The 21,663-nt window shown below is 42.3% G+C and overlaps 2 protein-coding genes across 9 annotated transcripts in view; both read left to right on the top strand.

Moving 5' to 3' along the window:
- The first annotated feature begins 1,185 nt into the window (after positions 1-1,185).
- On the top strand, positions 1,186-9,911 carry NSMCE4A (NSE4 homolog A, SMC5-SMC6 complex component). 2 transcript variants are annotated; one of them, XM_068198250.1, is made up of 11 exons: positions 1,186-1,691; positions 2,850-2,930; positions 3,479-3,609; positions 4,626-4,774; positions 5,073-5,172; positions 6,411-6,501; positions 6,963-7,057; positions 7,866-7,914; positions 8,599-8,690; positions 9,228-9,346; positions 9,821-9,911. In XM_068198250.1, exons 1-10 carry the CDS (start codon positions 1,457-1,459, stop codon positions 9,309-9,311), a joined length of 1,107 nt encoding a protein of 368 aa, XP_068054351.1. In that variant the 5' UTR covers positions 1,186-1,456; the 3' UTR covers positions 9,312-9,346; positions 9,821-9,911. The 2 variants fall into 2 exon arrangements, with proteins under 2 accessions (XP_068054351.1, XP_068054350.1); XM_068198249.1 differs by having other exon boundaries at positions 1,356-1,691; positions 9,228-9,319.
- Positions 9,912-11,367: 1,456 nt separating this feature from the next.
- ATE1 (arginyltransferase 1) overlaps positions 11,368-21,663 on the top strand; it is a 69,983-nt gene continuing 59,687 nt past the window's right edge. For 3 of the 7 annotated variants that reach the window (XM_068198241.1, XM_068198246.1, XM_068198247.1), the window contains exons 1-7: positions 11,626-11,805; positions 12,699-12,762; positions 13,093-13,155; positions 13,630-13,733; positions 14,484-14,756; positions 17,263-17,492; positions 19,103-19,231. In XM_068198241.1, coding sequence (XP_068054342.1) covers positions 11,703-11,805; positions 12,699-12,762; positions 13,093-13,155; positions 13,630-13,733; positions 14,484-14,756; positions 17,263-17,492; positions 19,103-19,231 — 966 coding nt within the window. In that variant the 5' untranslated portion in view covers positions 11,626-11,702. Of the gene's footprint in view, positions 11,490-11,625; positions 11,806-12,698; positions 12,763-13,092; positions 13,156-13,629; positions 13,734-14,483; positions 14,757-17,262; positions 17,493-19,102; positions 19,232-20,130; positions 20,260-21,663 lie in introns of those variants that run through there. The other 4 variants (XM_068198248.1, XM_068198243.1, XM_068198242.1 and 1 more) reach the window with 4 other exon arrangements.

Below are 21,663 nucleotides of genomic sequence, written 5' to 3'. Positions count from 1 at the left end.
CGGCTAAGTGTTATGATTTATATTTTGCAGGGACCAGCAGGACCAGGAAAGTGCTGATCCCCCTGTTCTCGGCATTGGTGAGGCCACACCTCAGGTGGCACATTCAGCGTCGGGCCCTTCACTACAGAAAGGACATGGAGGTGCTGGAGAGTTTCCAGAGAGCTCTTCTGAGGAACGGCTGAGGGAGTGAGGGTTTTTAGGCTCAAGAAAAGGATGCTCAGGGGGGCTTTCATCACTGTCCACATCGCTGACCTGGAGGAGGATGCGGCGAGGTGGGAGCGGTCTCTGCTCTGCCTGCAGTGAGACGACCAGGGGAAACGGCTTCAAGATGAGACAGGGAACATTCTGATTAGATAGCAGCAAATTTGTTTTCACTGTTTTGGTACTTCGGCATTAGGAATAGGCTCCCAGGGAGGTGGTGGAGTCACCATCCCTGGAGGTGTTCAGGAGCTGGGGGATGTGCTTTAGGGGTGACAGTGACAATGCTGGGTGGGCAGTTGGACTGGATGATCTTGAAGGTCGCTTCCAACCCTGAGGATTCCATTATTCTAACTAGACGGTCCTTAAAGTCCCTTCCAACCCGAACCATTCTATGGGCCTATAATTTATTTCATTCGCCAGAGCACAGATCCCCGCTCAGTGACTAAAGCAGGCGTTTCCACAGACACATCCCTATATTAGCGGCTCCCCTCAGACGCTGACTGTCTCACGGACCCATCCCTGTATTGGAGGCGCTGGGACAAGCGCAGCGCCCCGCTCCCTCTCACTTTCCCCCGCTCCCCTCAGACGCTGGCTGTCTCACGGACCCATCCCTGCATTGGAGGCGCTGGGACAAGCGCAGCGCCCCGCTCCCTCTCACTCTCCCCCGCTCCCCTCAGACGCTGGCTGTCTCACGGACCCATCCCTGTATTGGAGGCGCAGGGACAAGCGCAGCGCCCCGCTCCCTCTCACTTTCCCCCGCTCCCCTCGGATGTCGGCCGTCTCCGCCTCCCTCCTCACGCCCCGCGGGTCTCCGCGCCCGCAGCGCCCTCCGGAGGCGGCGGCGGAGCCGCGCCCGCAGCGGAGCGGCCTCGGCGGCCCCGCCCGCGCCCGGCTTCACGCACCGCCCGGCCCCGGGCAGCGACCGGAACTCCGAGGAAGGAAGTAAATGGCTAAGGAACGCTGACAGATCGGTGACCGCCTCTGCGGCGAGTCAGAAAGGCCCAACCCTGCCTGCTGTGGAACAGACCGCGCAGAACCGGGGCGGCAAGCAGCGCCAATATGGAAGATCGCGATCAGAGCGCAGCGGCTCAGCGACCACCGGCGGTGCCCGCAGACCCCTCCGCGAAGATCCTCTGAGGCGAACTGCGCAGGCTCGACTCGCTGCGTGCGTCCCGGGAAGCCCGGCGGAGCCGCGAGGCGGGGTCATCCCGGCCGCATCCCGCGGGTCTGGGTGACAGCCGCCGCCGCCGCCGCCATGTCGCACACCGGCAACAGCGGCGAGTCCCCGCCGGCCTCGCGCCGCCGCCGCTCGCGCCTGCCGCACGCGCCGGAGGACAGGGCGGCGGAGGGGGACGCGGCCGACGAGGAGACCGCGGAGCAGGAGGCGGCGGGCGAGAGGCTCCGGCAGCTGAACATCGGCGACGGCGACGACAGGGAGCACAACAGGATGATCCGGAGCCAGTATCGGGAGCTCATCTCCACCGTGCAGCGTAAGGAGGCAGCGTGGGGGCGGGGGGAGCGCTGGGGCTTGCGGCTGGAGGGTCCGGGCTGGCGGCCGGTCCTGGCCGTGTGGGGAAACGTGGGAGCGTTCCTGGCAACCCCGAGCGTTCCTCGGGCTGCCGATGCTCTGGGTTTGTACTTAGGTCGAAATTCGACTCCCAAGGAAGCATGGAATCGCAAATCATGGATTGGCTGGGAGGGACCTTACGGGTATTCTCGTTACAGCGGTGGCAGGGACGCCTTCCGCTATCCCAGGTTGCTCCAAGCCCTGTCCAGCCACTTCCGAGGATCCAGGGGCAGCCACAGCTTCTCTGGGTAACCTGTGCCAGGACCGCCCCACCCTTGCAGGGAAGAATTTCTTCCTGTATCTAAACTTGCGCTCTTTCAGCTTGAGGCCATTCTCCCTTGTCCTGTGCAAAGTTCGTCTCCTGCATCCCCTGGGACAGCGAGGTTACGAGGGATTGAGCTGCACTAACACACATGTGGTGCCTGCATTGGTGCAGGGGAACAGTCGGTTCTAGGCCTGGAGATGCAGTGAAATCCTTTAATTTCACTTTCATGGTGTCTGAGCTTTAGTTTGAAACTGCAGGTATCATTATGTGCCTGGACTGGAAAGTTTTTCTTGGGACTTCCTAAAATGCTGTGTAGTTTTTAGCATCTCTCCAGACAGGTGTGAATCCTTCTCCTATGTGCATTTGAGTGAGTTGTGCCGTTTTCCTCACAAAAACGTGGCCACGGTTGTGTCAGTAGCACTGCCAAGTTCAGCAACACGCGGGATTATTTGTTTTGTAAATACTTGATAAATTTGTGCAGTTGTTTTGCACGAGGCTACAGTGCAGTTTATGGGTGGTCCAGTCTGTTTATGGAAATGTCCAAGCATACAGTTTTAGTGGCTGGTTTGTTTCTTTCATGGAAATTGCACTCATTTCCCCAAGTCGAGCCTGTTTTGCTAGTGAGGTAACCGGTGAGTGATCTCTCCCCTATCTAGGCCCATGAACTTTTTGTTCTCTTTTCTCTCCTTGGCCCAGTTGAGGAGTGATGGAGCTTCGGTGGGCACCTGGCCTGCATTCAGCATCAAACAAGCACAGTGTTTCTCAGTGCTTCTATGCTTAAGTAATTCAGGATTTCCTTTGTGTCTTTTCCCACAGAAAATCGAGAAGCCATGCTGAATTCAAAAAGCAACAGGCTGACAGAAGCTTTGGAAGAAGCCAACAGACTTTTTGATGGAGGTAAAACAAATTCAGTAGACTTTCATTGATGTGTTTGGCCAAGCATGAGGCAATGATGCCTTACAAGCAAAAGAGGCAAAGAGTGAAGTTGAGGTCCAAGTACTTAATCAGAATTTTATAGAAGTTAAAATAGATATGTTAAGTTAAAGATTGGTTGAGTAAGTTGATGTGAGAAAATAAATGTCATTACAGTTTATTTGCTGTTAGAAATAACTCCTTGCTTTATTTTGATTCACTGGAACAGTGTATATCAGTAATACATGTAAAAGATATCAGTGTAGAGGGGTTCATTTCACTTGGAAAGGGGGAAAACATATTGATTAGAAAATGCATTTGTTGTTCAAGATTGTGTGTTACTTCTCCATGTTTTGTCATTCTTTCCTTTTTTTAAATGTAAATATTGTTATGACGATTATGTAAGTGTGTTAGAGATCATTTCAATAAAAGGATTTCCAAAGCACTTAAGCCAGGATAGTCCCTATGCTGAATCTGATAATTCTATTTGTGACAATTTCATATTAATCACCATAAAATCTTTTCTGTACCAGTTTGCCGTGCACGAGAGGCTGCACTGGATGCCCAGTTCCTTGTTATAGCATCCAATATAGGAAAGGAGAAGGCCAATGAGTTACACTCAGAGATGTCAGCATTTGATTCAACAGCATTTGCAGAAGACTTGGTAAGTTCCAGGCTCTGAATTTGCCAACATTTCTACTGGAGGTTTGCCCTGTTTGTTACAGAACCATAAAGCCTCAGATAGTCAGGCAGTTTATGGCAGTTCTGGTGGAATTTAATGCTCTTCCTATGAATTTCTTTGATAAACCTTCTGGTGACTGTTGTTAATTGTCTTAAACTACATCTTAAGCACTTGCAATAGGGGAAAATCTGACTTAAAATGCAGACACCTCCCCCATTATTGCACTGCTGCTGCTGCTTTATCATGGCTCAGTCAGTTTGTGCTCTTAAAGTCTTCTGCTCTTTTTTCAGTCACCCTTCTGTAGTTTCTCAGTGGCTAAGTAGTTTCTTTATCCTGTCCACTGGTTTCTATGTTTCTGGATAGAGTTCTTGAGGCCCTGTGTCACTGACATGAAATGGGACTTTGGGATACTTGAATGCTTTCAGGCTGGACACTGTCTCTTTGTACTGGGGGGAGGAGTTGGATCAGAACAGCTTTTAAGCAGGCTGTTGGCTTCTTTGCTCCTTGAAAATGCTCCCTTATGTTACACCAGATCAACAAGGAATCTTGACTGTTTGCTTAAGTCTATAAAAGACATAAAGTTCAATTTAAATTTTTTTCCTGGGTTAGTGTGGACTGCTGGATGCAGGGATAGGCCAGATAAGTTCTATGATATTTGAGGGGCTGGGCTTCCTGTGAGTGTGTAGTGTTCAAAAACTTCTGAGACATCTGAGCTCTGAAGTGCAGTATGAGTGATGTTCTGCTATTTCATGCATCACTGAAAATATGTTTGAATCTAAGCAGTTTTGTTTACTTATGGCTTTCATTGGTTGCCAAACACAAGGGTGAATTTGAGTGCTTATCTGTTTTCATGGTATCCTCAGGAAAGTCAAAGTTCCTAGGCAGTGGTATTAAATACTAATTTATCAGGCACACAGCAGAATTCAGTGTTTCAACATGAATGTATCTACTGGTTCACCTCTAAGTGAATTTTTATTGCAGCTTTTTTTCTTTTGCAGCTGACCTTCATGGGTATAAATCGCACAGAAGTGGAAGAAACTGATGACTCTGAGGATGTTCCAGGTGCTTTTTTACCTAGAGATGCCTGGCAGACAATGGGAGAAGAAGCATCCAAGTACTTCAGAAGAGCACCTACTTTTCACTATATGTAAGTTTCTTCAAGGAAATAGTGTGTACTGCAGCTCAAGGTAATGGCCTTAACTGATTCTTGCCTTTGATGCCCTGGCTTTACTTGAGTTAAACTGAAGTCACAGCAGAGTGTTGACAAGGTGTGAGGCTGTCAACATACTGGAACAACTTTTGGGGATGGTTCTTTGCAGAAATCTGTAAATGTGATGAAGGGATCATTCATCACTTTGCACTTTCTTGAGGAGATCAGTGTAAAGAGTCCTAAGCATACAGTGTAAACCAGATTTTCATGTATGTGTTCTTTGTGTTTTGGTTAGGATGGGATCTTTCAAGTCTGAGCCTCCTGTACCAAAGCAACGGATTGAGAGGCAGAAGAAAGCTAGCAAAGGAAAAGCAGAACGGGCAATGCCTGCTCAGGTTTGTTAAGTGTTATCTTTATTAACCATTTGTTCTGGCATAGTTATTAAAAACAACTTCTAAATCTTGTAGTTTGTTTGTTTTGGGTTTTGTAATTATAAACTGTGTAGTATTTGTGACATCCCACCCTTAAGGGGAAGGGAGCATCCAAGATCCACAGATGCTTGTGCTGTGCTTATCTCCAGGAGCCAGAACAAGGACGTTTGTCCCAGAAAGGTGCTGCCCTACCTTCACATGGCTCTTTCTCCAGCTATATCCTGTTTCTCACAGGGTGTGATTACCAGCACTCCTTGGTTGTTATTGCTAACAGTCCTTCGTTGGCTCCACTGCTATCCAGCACACACATCAAACCCTTGCCTTCTGAGCTTCTACTGAAGGATTCAGACTCCATTGTTAGGCTTCTTGATTTGTTTTGACTGCAGTATTTCACTGAGTGGAAGGAAATAGGATTTACAGTCCAATTTTGTGTTCAGAAGTAGGGTTTACAAACTGATTTTCAAGTTATGAGCTTACTTGTTCTGTTGCCTCTTGCTTTGAAAGGAAACAAAAGAAACTTCTTTACATTAGTGTGGTTTCCATTTTTCTTTAAAAAGTGTCTTAACAGGATGTGGCATTTGCACTAAAATGTGGTTAATAGCAGCAAGCTAATTAGCTCACATAATCACTTTTTTGTGTTTTCTGTCTTCTTATTCTTTGTGTCATTCACTGGCAGAAAAACAGAAGTCTGGGAATATTGAAAGAGGCTTATATGTGAAACTGCAAATATAATCCATGTTGTTACAGGGAAGCTGAGGCTGTGATAATGCCAGGATATAGAGGCACATGGTTGATTGTTGCCTTTTAAAAGGCAGCCTATTCAATCCAAATAATGACAGAAAGGATTTGTTATAGTTTGTACTGGGAAGAAGAGGAGCTGGAAGGTTGTGGGTTGCTTATAAATGCTCATCTTCATTAAACTCAGACTGTAGCACTGTGTAGCCCAGCTCCTCAGAGCCATTGAAAAGTAAGTGTACACCTGTACACGAGCTCAAAAAATACAAGCCATGGCCTTTCAGATTGATATTGTAAGATTGAAATTAAAACCTAAAGCTCTTCAAAGTTGTCTCATGTTTGCATAAGTGTGTTTGTTATGTTGCATGTAGGGAGAAAAAATCAACTTTTATGTTACACGTTCAAAAGAGGCCCTTTGCATATTCAACAACAGTTATTTGAGGTGAATCTCTGTTTCTTTTTCCCAGTTAAAAAAAATGGAAGAGTCTCATCAAGAAGCTACAGAAAAAGAAGTAGAGAGGATCTTGAGAATACTGCAAACTCATTTTGAAAATGACCGTAAGTATGATTAAATTAAGCATTAATGAAAGAAAATGAATATTCTCTGTCTTCTACAGTTTGGAGTGGTAAAACTACAGGGACAAAATGAGATGAAGTCTGCAAGTAGAAATCTTTGGTGAAGCACATATACCAACTATGTATTTTTTATGAACACTAATCAGCTGTTGTTTGACTGCAAAGTAAATGTAAATCTTCTCCCCTGATTAAAGCATGCCACTTTTACATGGCAAATAGTCAAATATATGGATTTGTGTGGGGGAAAAGATGGAAGAAAATAATACACTCTATAGAACATTTGTTTTTGCAAGCAGCAGGGAATTCTGGATTGTAACTAAACTGATAAAAAGCCTTTAGCTTTTGAAAGGTGCACTGGCTCTCTTAAGTTTGTATTTACATCTGTTAGCTCTGTGTATACCTCTTGTTTGTTTGTTTGAACAAAGCTATTTTTGCATCCCCAGCTAATACACCCATTTCCTTCTTTGATTTTGTCATTGATCCGAACTCGTTTGCACGCACTGTGGAAAACATGTTTCATGTGTCCTTCCTTATCAGGGTAAGGCATGACATCTTTTTAAATATCACTTCAGATACTAGAATTACCAAGAAATAGCTGGGTTTTTTTTTTTTTTTTTTGGCTTCAATATTGAAGAATAAGGATTTAAATATGAGGAGTACTAATTTATTTTCTGCAAACAGTCTTTGATATTTTGGTAATCAAATTAAAAAGGAAACAGTTGACTGACTTTTTTTTTGGTACTGCAATCAATTTACCAACAAAACAGCAGGGATATTTTTGCAGTCAATATGTTTATCAAAAAAGATTCTGGCTCACATTCCAGATGTAGAAAAGTTCTCACAGAGTATGGAAGAGTAGATGTAGATGTAGAAAAGTTCTCACAGAGTATGGAAGGCTGTAGAAAACTATGTTAGTGCAAGGTTTTCTATTCTTTTTGAATCCCTGGATTTGCACTTCAACACTATGCTTAGTTTGTCTAATAAATGCAATTAATTCTGGAAAAGATGAAAACTGACAAGGATAATTTTACTAATTCAGGTCTTATATTGAATAGAAATGTTATTCTAAAGGGTTAGCTCAAGTATATTTAGAGAATAACAATAAATATAATAAAGCATAACTTTTATAATCCAGCAATTACACACTGTTGCTATATGGACTACCTTCTTTATGGACAAGTGCTGTATTAAACTAGTTTTTTTCTTATGTGGTATGCCAGTGAAGATTCTTTATTGGTACATGTACCTGTTCATGATCATGTAATAAGTAAAAATATGAAATTTCAGTGCATTATCCTAACTGGAAAACTCTAAGTTATGAAACTTTAAATCCCACTGTTGTTTAGGATGGTCTTGCAAAACTAAAGCTGGATGAAGATGAATTGCCAATAATAGGTAAAATATAGCTTTAAAATACCCTAATTGGTTTTTGTAACAACATTACATGTTACGTGTTCCCAAAATTTTAGATATATTTTTAACTGGGGATATGCAGTGAATGTAATTGAAGGCGTGAAGAGATTTATGAGCAGCTGAAAGGATTGAGTCTTTTCAAATACCAATGTATGGAAAAAGACCATTATGCAAATTAATTCTATTAATAGAAATCAAAGGTTATTACCTTTCAAGTTATATTTTTGCTAATAAGTACATGAACATTATTACACTTGGCTGAAAAAAGGTATCTTTGGGTGTAAGAACTCTCTTGTCTCAGAGTTGGGAACTGCTGCAGCTTCAAAACAGTTGGAAGGGAAATTCTTCATTCAAGGTTGAATGAATAATTAATTCTCCATTCTTCATACAAGGCTGGCTTTCATTCCCACAGGATATCAGTAGGGTTAGGACTTTGGTGGGATATTTTAAGGAATGAAATATTTAAGTCCTTCTGAAAAAAAGTTAATTCCTAAATTTTTAAGACATGAGACTAAGGAAGTATCTCAAGCAGTACATGGTACAGGTTGCTGATAGAGACTAAGTGGGTGGAACGTGTGGGATTGATCTGATTTTTGTGGAGCTTTTCTGTTCCTGGTGGAAACTGACTTTACAAGTATAAGTCCTGAAATGCTGTGTTTTGATCAGAGCCTATAAAACCCAGTGAGGGAGGGGAGGAGGACAGCAGAGCTGGAGCACGGAACCAGGTGGTCATAAGTCTGGACCAGAAAGAATGGAAGGTACCACGGAGAGCACTTCATACTTTGGATCAGTTCTTTTTTATTTAAGCCTCTGAGAGCTGTGCTGGGGAAGGCAGGTGTTCTGTGTACAGAAACACTGCATTTGACCTTATGGATGCCAGAACAATCACAGACCTAAGGGATGTTTGTAGCTGCAAGAAAACTGAGAATTTGGGTTGTGATTGCATCTTTGATTTCTGAAGCCTAGTCAGTTTAAGTGCTTTGAAGCTGTGCACTGACTTCACTGTTTTATACAAGGCCTGGGTAAATACGGAATCTGTTTCGTCCCTTATGCCTCCCTTATCTCTGGAGGCAAAGTTATCCATGCAATTTCCTCACTGTTTGTGAGGAATAAATCTTAGACAAAAAGTAGCTTTGAGCACACGTACTTCTCCTTTGTCCCTCACTCAGAATGTGCAGGAGAGATATAATTTGAAATAGTGCTTTAGTAGCAGAAACTTTATCACTTGCTTGATGGTAATTAATTTGAAATAATTCATCTCTGCTGACTGACACACTGCTGTCTTCTCTAATCAGGAGATCATAGAAACATTTCAGATAAGAGAAGCCATGATTACACCTCTTTATCAGAGCACTGATGAGGAAATGGAGACAGAATAACTATTCAAGTAAGTTCTTTTAAGAAATCAAACTCAGTAAGTTCCTTATGCATGTGGGAGAACTTCAGGGAAACTACGTGTGACTTGCAAATGCAGAAGAACTGTGAGCAGGGTGATTGTAACATCTGAAATTGCTGTGTTCTTGCCCTCTTCACAAAGCAAAACATAATCTAGCCTTGTATGCAATGATTAACTAGGGAAAAAACCCTTTGAGTTTGATGGTCAGTTAAGTGATGCATTATTTTTAGGAACTTTATACTCAGAATGCAGTGTTGAAAAGAATCATAGCTTAGTTGTTCTGTTTGGTTTCTTAACTTCCTGAGAGCAGATGTAGTTAATAAAGTAGTCTGAAGAAGGACTTAGAGGGAACCAGGCTGTCTCCCCTTCTGCTTCCAGAAAGTTCTTCCCATGATAGGACTGATTTCTTACTGTCACAGTTGTTTGGTCAGCTCCAGATCTTAATGCATGTTGTCTTACTGTCTTCTCTTTTTTGTTTTTCTTTCCCCTTAGGTGCCTTAAAGAAAACACTTCAGAACATTTGTTTCAACAATTGTTTTATATGTATATGTTGTAAAATTAAATTTATTTTTTCTGGAACATCTCAACGCTTTATACGAGTTGCTTTGTTCAGAACCATGGAATGGGTTGGGTCAGAAGGGACCTTAAAGCCCATGCAGTGCCACCCCCTGCCATGGGCAGGGACACCTTCCACTATCCCAGGTTGCTCCAAGCCCTGTCCAACCCGGCCTTGGACAAAAGAGGGACCCAGGGGCAGCCACGGGTGCTCTGGGCAACCTGAGGAAGTTTAGACTTGTCACAGTTATTTATATATTACAGCTCAGTTTGCTATTTTATATGAAATTTAACGGCACTGATGAAAAAGGTAAAAAGGAAACACTGTCCCTTTTTTCCTCCCTTGTCTCACCCCAGCAGTAGCAAGTGGAAGTCACATGGTTAAACATCCCTGCTGGGATAATCTTGCTATCCGACATGATTTTGGGTGCTGCAGGAGAATTGATACTGCTCTGGTGTTCTTGCTGTTCTGGAAATAAAGGTTTGAGTTTGGAAATTGGGTCTCAGTTACAGATAGTGGTTCCCCTTTCCTTTACTCCAAACTCCTCCTGTATTTGGTACTTTAGGCATTGGCCAAGCCAGCTCTATGGGGCCACAACATTATTTTATAAAAGTACTTCTATGGAAGTCTTGTTCCATTTTCAGAAAATGCTCTGTGGAAGAGCTCAGGCTTTCTTCCAGCCTTTTATCCTGCTGTAGCAGCTCAGGGGGGTACCCAGTGTGAAAAATGCCAATCACTTGGTTTTTAATTTTAAAATTTTTAAAATAATTTTAAAATTTTAAAAGTTTAATAACAAAAGAGTGGTTATAAAAATAGTAATACAATTAGAGTAATAAAAATTTAGAGTTAGGACAATTACAAGACAATAAAAAGCAAAGAATTACGGATGTTTGGATGTTCTTGGGCACTAAGCTGCCAAAAACATGCCTTGTGAACAAAGGAATAACCCTTAAAAGCAGTGGCCTGTTGCATATACATGTATTCATACATGATGCATAAATTCCTTGCAAATTAAGAACTTTTCTGGTTTTTGTCAACTTTTTCCCCTTGATCCTGGTGGTTCCATAGATCCGGAGAGAAGGTGGAAGAATGTTTGTCTTTTCTGATAGGGAGGCTGTAACTCTTTATGTGCCCTGTCTGATTATCTCATCTCTTTCTTGAGCTAGTAAAAAAGTATCTTACATAGCATAGTTCCTATTTTAACATTGTGTTATAACCTAGAAATATATTTAACACGCTCCTTAAGAAAATTAATACAGCGTAACTTTCTAACATTACACATATCATATTCATTTTAATATTTGCGAAAATCATAAAGGATGCATTTTTCACACCGGGGACCCACGGCCCCGGAAGGGCTGTTCGCGTCTGTGGGGTGAGGAGCTGGTCAGGCCCAGGGTGAGCGGGACGGGGCCGAGGAGCGGCAGAGCCGCGGCGGCCTTTGCTCACCGATCCGCCCGCGGGGGAGGCTGCGCCGGGCAGCGGCCGGCCGGGGGCGCTGCGGGGCCGCCGCCGCCATGCCCGCCGCCGTGGTGGAGTACAAGGGATGGAAAGAGGGCTACGGCTGCGGCTACTGCGGCGCGGCGCGGGGCAAGGTGTCCGCGGGTGAGCGGGGCCGGGGGGTGGCGGCGGGGCCGGGGCTCGGGGCCGGGGCTCGGGGCTCGGGGCTCGGGGCTCCTCCGGCCCCGCCGCGCTGCCCGCGCGGGACATGGCGGCGGCGGCGCTTCCTGTGCGCGCCGCCCGCGCGCCGCCCGCAGCAAAGATGGCGGCGGGCGCCGCTTCCGGGCGGCCCGGGGCGCTGACCTGAGGCGGGCGGGGATGGCGGCGGGCGGCGGCTCGCCGAGCATCGTCGAGTTCTTCGGCGGGGAGGATGGCTACCGCTGCGGCTACTGCAGGAGCGACACCGGCAACCTCTCGCACGGTGCGGGCGGGGCGGGCTGGGCGCGGGGCCGCCCGGGGCTGGCCGAGAAGCGGCGGCTGCGGGCGCGGGGCCGGGGAGGGCGGCCGGGGGCTGCTGCCGAGCCGCCGCCTGTCCCGGCCGCCCAGCGGGAGCTCGGAACGGCTCCCATGGCCCGCTGCTCCCGAACGGGTGTGACAGAACGGAGCAGCGATTTTGGGTTGTTTTCGTTGTATGTTTCTGGGGAGTGGGAGGTGCAGAGGGGAACTTAGCGCTGGTGCGCTCAGAGAAATGTGGTTGATTGCATCCCAAGAGTTGTGTTGGGCTTAGGGTTTTTACATTCGGCGTGGACACTGAAGGCAGTAATTACGGTATTTAAGAACGTGTCAAGTCTCTGACAGACGTCTGTGCTTCAGTGGCCGTTAGCGACTCGGATTTGCAGTAACCCCAGAATCACAGAATGGTTTGTACTGGGAGGGACCTGAAAGCCCACCCAGTTCCATTTCTGGGACACCTCCCGCTGTCCCAGGCTGCCCCAAGCCCTGTCCAGCCTGGCCTTGGGCACTGCCAGGCATCCAGGGGCAGCCCCAGCTTCCCTGGGCACCCTGTGCCAGGGCTCAGCACCCTCACAGGGAGGAATTCCTTCCCAAAATCCCATCCAACCCTGCCCTCTGGCAGTGGGAGCCATTCCTTGGGTCCTGTCCCTCCATCCCTTGTCCCCAGTCCCTCTCCTGGAGCCCCTTCAGGCCCTGGCAGGGGCTCTGAGCTCTCCCTGGAGCTTCTCCTCTCCAGGTGAGCACCCCCAGCTCTCCCAGCCTGTCCCGGAGCAGGGGGGCTCCAGCCAGTTCTGCAGAGTTTGTTGTATTTTAAAGCCAAACCATGGTCAGTCAAGTGTGCTGCTGTGTTATTTATTTCAGGTATGTGGGCACATTCGATGACAGTTCAAGATTACCAGGATCTCATAGACAGAGGATGGCGAAGGTACATTGGAAAAGAAAATACAAAGCCATGTTGTCAGTCGACATTAAAGTTAGAATCCACATTTAAAGTTTAGATCTATAGAAACACTTGTATATCCATGAGTAATTTAACTATTTGTCCAGTGCTCTGTGACCTTTTGTAACATGGCACTGTCAAACAGGAAAATATTCAGTGATTTTAGAAGGATAATACAGTCAGCAAGAACTGAAGAACTTGCTTTTTGTCTTTTCATCACGAAATGTTTTCATGTGATTTTTATAAAAAAGCATCTTCATTTAATTTGTGGTATAAACAACAAAAAAAATCAATGCATATTTATTATTGTTTCAGAAGTGGAAAATATGTCTACAAACCTATCATGAATCAAACATGTTGTCCTCAATACACAATAAGGTAAGAAACTCAAAGTACACTTTTGTAAGGCATTTGACCACTTCAAATATGTTCCACCATTTGTGTTTGCTGCTTGAAATACATCATACTTGAGAAGTTGATCTACTTTTAATGATACTTTGAACACTAAATGTATGCTCTTGGGTTTGTGCATAGGGACATCAGCAGCTCTGGGATATTTTCCTGTAAGGAACCTTGTCTGTAACACACAAACACTGATTTAGCAGCCTGAATAAGAGAGGCTGACATTTATATTTTAGTAATTCTAGAGATGCACATAAAAAACATGTGATAAGAACTGATATTTTCAGAACATAATTTCATTATCTCAAAAGTGTTGATAATACATTTGACCTCTCAGTACAGGGAAACTTAAGAAATAAATAGAGATTACGATGTAATTTTTTTTTAAGTGGTGCCTTAACCTTTTTTTTTCCTGAAACAATCTTTCACAAAAGAAATGTTCTTTTTTAGGTGCCGGGCTTTGCATTTTCAGGCCTCCAAGTCCCACAAGAAGGTTCTGAAGAAAATGTTGAAATTCATTTCCAAAGGAGATGTTTCGAAAGTAGTGAGTGAAGGTAGGAAACACTGAGTGTTTGAAGACCAATGCTGATGTGTGGAAGGAGGTTTAAATACCTGCTTGAGTGGTCAGATGGCAAATGGGCTTTGAATTATTTGTGTAGACCCCTGGCTGGGCTGTTCCTTGAGCGCTTCAGTAGCCCAGAAGGCAAATTGTTCAGGTGGCTGGGGTTATTGAAGAAAATATTTCCTTACTTTTCCACAGACCAGCTTATTTTCCTGGGCATGTCCTCACTTTCTAGCTGGGTGCTGTGGAGAATCAGATGCCGGTTTTACTTCTATCATGAAACTGATAATCTGGAGAGGATTAACTAGAGCAGCTGGTGGCAGAGAAAAGGAAGAGCAAACAAAGAGGGTTTTTCCAGTAATCCTCCATTTATCCAGCACCAAACCCAGCAATTCTTCATGGTGGTGAAACTTGTATTGGTTCTGAATCATTATAATCTGCCTGTTTTGTATGTGTGGTATGCTAGGTTTGTTTGTTGTTATTTGTTTGAAGTTATGGCTTTAAATGGTTGACTGTCCAGTTTTAGTGGAGAAAATAAAACTGTTCTCAGAAATGAACTGATGTTCATAATTCAGGATCATAAGGAAAACTTTGTTTTCAGACTGTTACAAGTCACTTTATCTCTGGGAAAACACTTGTAAAATTGGAAATTAGTTAATTTAGTATTAATTTTAGTTGTGGAAAGTATGATCTGTGGTTGTACAGAGAGAAATTCACTCATGCAGGTTTTAATTATTGACAGAAGAGCCGATGGATTCCCATGTAGAGGATGTGGCCACGTGTGATTTTCCATACAAAAGTGAGTCTCAGGTCAGTCAGTCTGACCTGACTCCCTTGGCTGTGGATCAAGCTGAGAGGGTGGAGAATGAAGATAAGGACTCAGGAGAAACAGAAGAAGAGGAGAACGTGCAGAAGGTGGCATCGGATTCTGTTCAGATCTGTGCAGACAAAGACACCCCAGTCCCTGCAGAACCATCACATTCAGCTAAAGCTGTTCATGCACCACCCAAGCCAGGTAATTTCTGGTAGTAATTGAAATATGCTGTCCTCATTTCACATCTTCTTGAAATCCCTTCTTTTTATCTTGCTTAGTAAATTAATAATTGTTTTGTTTTATTCCCTGTGCCCCTCCCAGTTTATGGAATTACAGTGTAAAAATTGAGAGGTGCTGGGTGTTACTTGTAATGCTGTAATTTATATTTTGTTACATTAAAAAGTTATATTTAAAGTTACATTTATCTTCTTTTCTTCACCTTAAGTAAGACTGAATCTCTAGGATCTGAAACTAAAGAGGGGAGATTCAGATTATAATTTTTTATGATGAGGCTGGGGATGCCCAAAGAAGCTGGGGCTTCCCCATCCCTTGAAGTGTCCAAGGCCAGGCTGGATGGGGCTTGGAGCAGCCTGGCACAGTGGAAGGTGAACTTTAAAGGTCTCTTCCAGCCCAAACCATTCTGTGATTCCATGGCTGCCTTCTCTTGGGACATGGGTGATTTCTGGCAGGAAGATGATAAGGGGTGGATGGATTATTGCCAGAATAATTTATTTAAGGTAGAATTGCTGACAGACACTTTATGACCCAGAGCTGCCCAAGGTAAGGCAGCCTTGTCTTACAGATCTTATTTCCCATTTTGTGTAGCCTGTTCTGGCAAATAAAGAGGATTTTCTTCACTGTGGTTTACTGGTACATGGTAGGGAAAATCCTGCTGGAAACTTGTGGCTTTAGAGTTTCTGCCTGTGTTGGGACATCCTACTAATTCCTGATTTCACTCACCTGCTGCATGTTGTGCCAGTATTAAGGAGAAGGAAGTACTTTTGCCCCTTTCTGTAGAATTGCTGATTTCAAGTGAAATAGTGTTTTTTCCTTAATAATCACTAATCCCTATTGGATCTGATTTTCACCAGCTAATAAGCAATTTCTGCATCTAAATAAAAGGAAAATTTTCAGAAGTATTTGCTCAGAGAATCAGTAGTGTTGCATAGAAATACTACAGAATTTTTAAAACTGTATTTTATATTTTGATCTTATACATACCTTTACAACCCTTATATAGTTTATTATTTATATGACTTTTGTTGTGCAAACTTTAAAAGCTGTCGTGTTTTAAATAATAATTTAAAAACTTTGGCCTATGTAAACAGTATTGGAAAGAAATGAAGTGGCTGTTGACGGCAGATGGCAGACTTGGGTAAGGAATAGGAGTGTAAAAACCTGCCAGTGCTTTGGATAAGGTGAGGCAAGGTCTTCAGTTAGGTTTAGAATAGCTTTGAGTCAAACTTTAAGGACTGGAAATGCAGATAAGTAACATTGTAGTGCATTTCAGGAAAAGGTTTAATTTTACAGAGCAGAAGTATTCATTAGTGTGCTTCTTTCTGGTGTTTCTAAAGATAGAAGTGAATATAAGTGCATCAGAAAGCTTATTTAATTTTTTTTTTTTTTTATTGCTAGCTGGTGTCTCAGGTCAAATTTAGTTTAAAATTTTCCAGATAGAAAAATGTTCAGTTTTCATCTTGGAAAATGTAGACTTAGTCAGTAATAAGCTTGTTTAATTGCATTTTTATTCCTTTATAAACAAAACAGGTCATTGTCCTCTAGGAATAATGGTCTGTTTCTGCACAGTTTCAGATAGAAAAGAAGGTTTGCTTATAACTGTGTAGGCACAGTCACTGCTTGAAGAAGTTTTTCCTGCTAATTTACAGCTTACAGAAGATCTGAGACATGAAACAGATCCCGACACAGATGAAGCACTCATTCTTCAAATATACCATGAGAGTTTTAAATAAACTCTTCCTCTGACTTGTTTGCCTGAGGACAGTGTCTGTAATTTCCTCATGTCTTTGGGTCTGTGTTTCTTTACAACTCACAGTTCTTGTATTCGTAAGGCACAAATGGATCAAGGTGGGAAATAGTGCATGGGTTTGACTTCTCCGTTTAGCAAGTACCACTTCACAAACAGAATTCTATAAATGACTGATCTGTTAAAGATAGAGGTAACCTGCAAAAAGTGAAATTATTGATTAAAACAGACAATCTGAAGATAGTTGTAAGCAAAGATGCAAACTTCTGTGGCCTTTTCCACTACCATAATACCATTGGCAGCATTTCTACATCCTGCCTATGGATTCCAGGTGAGAAAAAAAGAATTGCTTTATTTTGGGGTGTGTGTCTTTACAGAAGTCTGTGGTGTAGCCACACACACACGGGCTTTGAATGCAGAAGAACAATTCTCTGTGATTTTGTGGTTGTATTTTTGTCCTTCAGTATTTCAGGGTTTTAAATACACCCTTGGCTTTGGGGTGAAATGGTCAAGGTGATTCCAGATTAGTGCTGCAGTAAGTAGCTGTGGAAGAATCCCTGCATTAGTGTTGCATCAGGTGTTGGTGGTTGTAAATGTGAAAGGCCATGTTGAGTTCAGAGCACAGTCTGGAGTAAATGGTGATTTTAGCCATTTCCTTCCAGTGATGAGGTGAGAGCTGTTTGCTGTCAGATGTGGTGTTTAACTCTGCCTGTGCCTTTGTAGGGAAAGGGGCCGATCTGAGCAAGCCTCTGTGTCGGAAAGCAAAGGACATCAGGAAAGAGAGAAAACTACAGAAGCTCCTGCAGAACCAGACGGGCACAGTAGAAGGCTCTCAACTTCAAGGAGATCAAGCTTTCCTCTTGCAAAACTCTAAATCTAAAACAAACCAGCCTAAAAACATTGAAGACTTTGTTTTTGTCCCTCTGCCTGATGATGCACGACACAAATTAGAGGTAATCTCTTGCTCACTGTTGTTGGAGGCAGAGGAAAGGAAAGGTCTAGTTAAGGAGTTTTTGAAAAGCTTAGGTCTGTATTTATGACTTTATGGAGTAGTTATGGCTTAAATCTTGAAATATATGTGGTACTGAATGATGTATATTTATATATATATATATATATAGATATGCATCATTGGAGTGTGTGTATATGTATATATGTTTTTATATAAATTACACACCTATGGTGCAGCTGCACTCTTTTTAACCACAGGAGGGTACTCTTTTACTGCAATGTCCTAGCAGAGGCCAGTTCAGTTACTAAAATAACTTGCAAATTAATTTCATACAGAGGGACTTGAAAATTAAAAACTTTGAATTTAACCGAGTGTTAAATAATGAGAGAAATTCACTATTTAGGTCTGCAGTATCTAAATACTTAAACTACCTAAGCTAATGAAACTCGACAAGGAAGCAGTAACTTCATGAAATTAATCAGATAACAAGACAGTTGCTCTTTACACACGTCATTGGTGTGTGTTGATGTCTTTGAAAGCTGTAAAAATGAGAATAAAAAAGTTTGTTTAATACACTGGTTGCCACTACATCTATGAGACAGTAATCTGGAAGACTTTTGGACTTTCTAACATTTGTTAATAATAAAACCATTTTTCTTGTTATTTTTTTCCATAAACTGGAAAACTAACAATGTTTTCCTGATCATTTTCAATGATGGTACTGGAAATGAAAATATTTGCTGACCGGAAGCCACGAAATTGATACATCTCCATAACTCCTTCACATTTCCTGAGGAGTTGTTTAACAGAAGTATGATGGCTTTGTCTGAGCAGCTTTTTAGAAGATGCAGGGAGAATTAGAAGTATTAAAAAAATTTTGCTCTTTATGAAAATAGAACCATTCTGAAAATTGCATAGTTTTTGAAATTAATATGACCTTAAATATTTTTGAAAAGACATGCACTGCTGCCTCTGTGGTAGCATTCTTTTGCTTAAGGAGCAATAATTTTTACTAAGAAGAATGTTTAATTTATAGATTATTTTTTAAAATTATTTTTGTGTGTTTAATGGTGATGGTGTGAATAACTGGTAACTCCTTATTATAGTTAACTTATAATTGAGTATGGAAACACTGCTTCATCTTCCTCTTTCAATTTCAAAAATACCTGGAAATTTCCTTGGGATTCGTGCCACAAAAACATGGGTTTTGGGTGAAGAGCAGAGATTTGAGTCTTCCAAGCCTTTCAAGTATTTTTCAGCATAGTGTGAGACTATGAGAGAATATTTTAATCAGCACAAAAAATCTCTTTAAAATGATGATCTGCATACTATTTGTTGATATTATTTCCTGAAAATTGTGTAGTTCTTCTCTAGGCATTTTAGTTAATTTGCAGTTTGAAAGCCTTCTATGTTATTCAGTGTCAATTTAAAAGCCTTCAGTAGCATAAATGGAGCTGGAGAATTAGAAGACTCTTGCCTAATAGTAATTAATTTGTGATGGCCCTTGTGCAGGAGGGTGAAATTTCTCTCTGTTGTGATGTTTGTGTTATGTGTAAATGTATAGTCATTGCATGATATTTTAATAATAAATGTGTTTAACTTCTTCTGAAGGTGAGGGTGGTGAGATCATCTCCACCAAGTTCACAGTTCAAAGCCACATTTCAGGAGTCTTACCAGGTCTATAAACGTTACCAGATGGTTATTCACAAGGACCCACCTGATAAACCAACCATAAATCAGGTCAGAAGGCCAAATTTAATTTTATGCAATGCTTCCCCTCCAGCTCACGTGTCCTGTTTCTAGGAGAAACAAATGTGGATTTTTATATCCATTGTATATTCAGGAGCTTGTAAAATATGTATCCAATAAAATCAACATCCTGAAAGTGCAAACTCTTGATACCTCTTTGTGAGTGCCACAAATATTTGGTTTTAGTTGCAGGCAGGAAAGTTATGGATGCTGTTGGGTAAGAAATGGAGAGGGTGAGGCTCTGGGAGATAGAGATGGGCCTAAAAAATTCAAATCCCATAAGAATTAAAATCCAGCTGAACACTCAGCCTGGTAACTGTTCTCCTTGACTTTGGTTTGAGTGTTTCCATGGTCAGGGCCAACGTGTGAGCAGAAGTTTGTCACACACACAAATTGTTGCTTTAAGGTTCACCAGAGTGAAGTAATTCTCTTCCATTTCAATTTAAGCCTTTAAAAAGTAACCTGTGCACTCCATCTAAATGTACACTTTGTTGCTGCTTCCTGCAATGAATAGGTGGAGTGTAAGAGTGAACAGTCAGATGTGTTACATCTCTCTTCTAGAAGGAAAAAAATACTATGAGTTTGGAGAAACAGTATATGTAGAAAGAAGAAGTAATTGTTGAATCAGGGCAATCAATGAATGATGTGCCATTAAAAATACAACATTTTAAGAAGTCCTTGAGACTGTGCAGTAAAACTAAAATTTGTAGTTGGTTTGTTAGATAGCAGTAAAAATAGGAAGTTATTTTATTATTATGTTTAAGGCAAAAAATGACTTCAGAGGCTTTGAAGTGCATAGGAGGAGATCTTTCACTAGCCTGACCTTCGGAAGCAGATTATCTGATGACATGCACTCAAAACAGAATGCTTGTATTTCCCTTGCTCTGAAGGTGAGGTTAGTACCTGTCTCCTTTGAGGACCCCCAGTTCCAATCATCCTTCAACCAGTCTGCCACTTTATTTGCCAAGTATCAGATGTCTGTGCACAAGGACACACCTTCTGACTGTGGGGAGAATGAGGTACAGTTCACTGCATGCACCTTTCTGCCAACAGCTTCTTCAAGTGCACAGCTAGATGGTGGGAAATGCTGTCTCTTAGAGCTAATCTAAATATTAAATCATTGGAATTGCCATCTCTGAGGGTTTTTGATGGCAAAATCATCTTCTGCCTTAAAGTTCTGTGGTATCTTTTTTATGTTTCTCCCAAATTTTTCGTGTTCTTGCTTAATTTAACAGGTTTTAAAAATCTCGATTTTATTCCCATTCCATTGCTAAGAACACTGCTCAACTGGAACTCACCTTTACAGTAGGAATAGTGCAAAAATATCTCACCAGCTGATCATCTGAGGCTTGATGAGAATATGTTGCATATGGATAAACCCTGCTCTTAAAAGGGTGTTTACAGAGGATAATCCTAATCTAATAAAGGAAAAAAATTAAAAATACTTGTGGGGTTCTAAACAAGCAGCAGTTCTCCATTTCTCAGGCAGGTGGCACAGCCTCCTCATAGGCAGAATTAATGAAAATGCTACCTCAGATCTCATTTCTATCTACTGCAGATGTGCAGCTTTATTCTTGGTCAGCTAGTCAGGATTTGCTGTTCCAGAGAGTGAACTACCTGCAGAAGTGAAACCTTGTAAACGGGGGCTGTTTTCCAGGTAGAATTGTAAAACCACATCATAATTTTTGGCTTTAGTTCAAGAGTGTAAGGAGAGCTGTTTTTTTTTTTTTTTTTGTGAGATGTCTGTAATGCTACTCTGGAAAGCCATAAAATCCATTTCACTTTGTTTAGTAAAATAAAATGGGTCTCATAACAGTAAGTAGTAGTCTCTACCCTTTTTATAATTGCTGGCATAAGTGGGTTTAATTATAATAATGTAAAAATTGGAGGCATGCCAAGAGAGAGTGAGCTATTTACTAGATTTGTACCCAGCATTACCTGGTCAGATTAGAGACTTGATTTTTCTGCTATGATGGAAGCATTTCAGCCTGGAAATATATGTTAGGGACAGTCAGGTTTCCACCACCTGAAGGTGTAAAGGCTGTCCTGGGAATTGCTGTTGAATAGGAAGGAGATGGATTTCTGTTCCCTGCTAATAGTGTAACAGATTTTTATCTTCTTTTTCCTTATTACTTGCCATAGGGGTTTCCCTGCTTTGCCTTTATCTCCTCTCTTTGGCCTCATGTTTGTGCAGGCTTAGATAATTCCAGGGGAAACATAAAACCTTCTCTGAAGCATCTACTGAATGTAAAAACTTGGTCTGATGCTGATGGGTTTGAATTTCAGTTCTTTTTCAGCCTTGATAAATCATATTTAGTGTCCATGAGACTGCCTGGTCAAGAAGGGTTTTTTATTCACAATTAGGAACTAACACTCTCCCTTCGATCAACATTTTGTATTTGATCTCTGCAGGAAGTAAACTG

Source organism: Anomalospiza imberbis, chromosome 8 (genome assembly GCF_031753505.1).
Source record: "Anomalospiza imberbis isolate Cuckoo-Finch-1a 21T00152 chromosome 8, ASM3175350v1, whole genome shotgun sequence".
In the NCBI taxonomy this organism is placed as follows: Eukaryota; Metazoa; Chordata; class Aves; order Passeriformes; family Viduidae; genus Anomalospiza; species Anomalospiza imberbis.
The sequence above is the reverse complement of the archived record's forward strand: the minus strand, read 5'-3'. Positions and strand labels throughout refer to the sequence as shown.

Excerpts from the sequence above, each read along its gene's own strand:
- NSMCE4A (XM_068198250.1), top strand. The coding sequence starts at position 1,457 with ATGTCGCACACCGGCAACAGCGGCGAGTCCCCGCCGGCCTCGCGCCGC. Across the intron at positions 1,692-2,849 it reads GCTCATCTCCACCGTGCAGC|AAAATCGAGAAGCCATGCTG; the intron begins GTAAGGAGGCAG and ends CTTTTCCCACAG. Across the intron at positions 5,173-6,410 it reads AACGGGCAATGCCTGCTCAG|TTAAAAAAAATGGAAGAGTC; the intron begins GTTTGTTAAGTG and ends TCTTTTTCCCAG.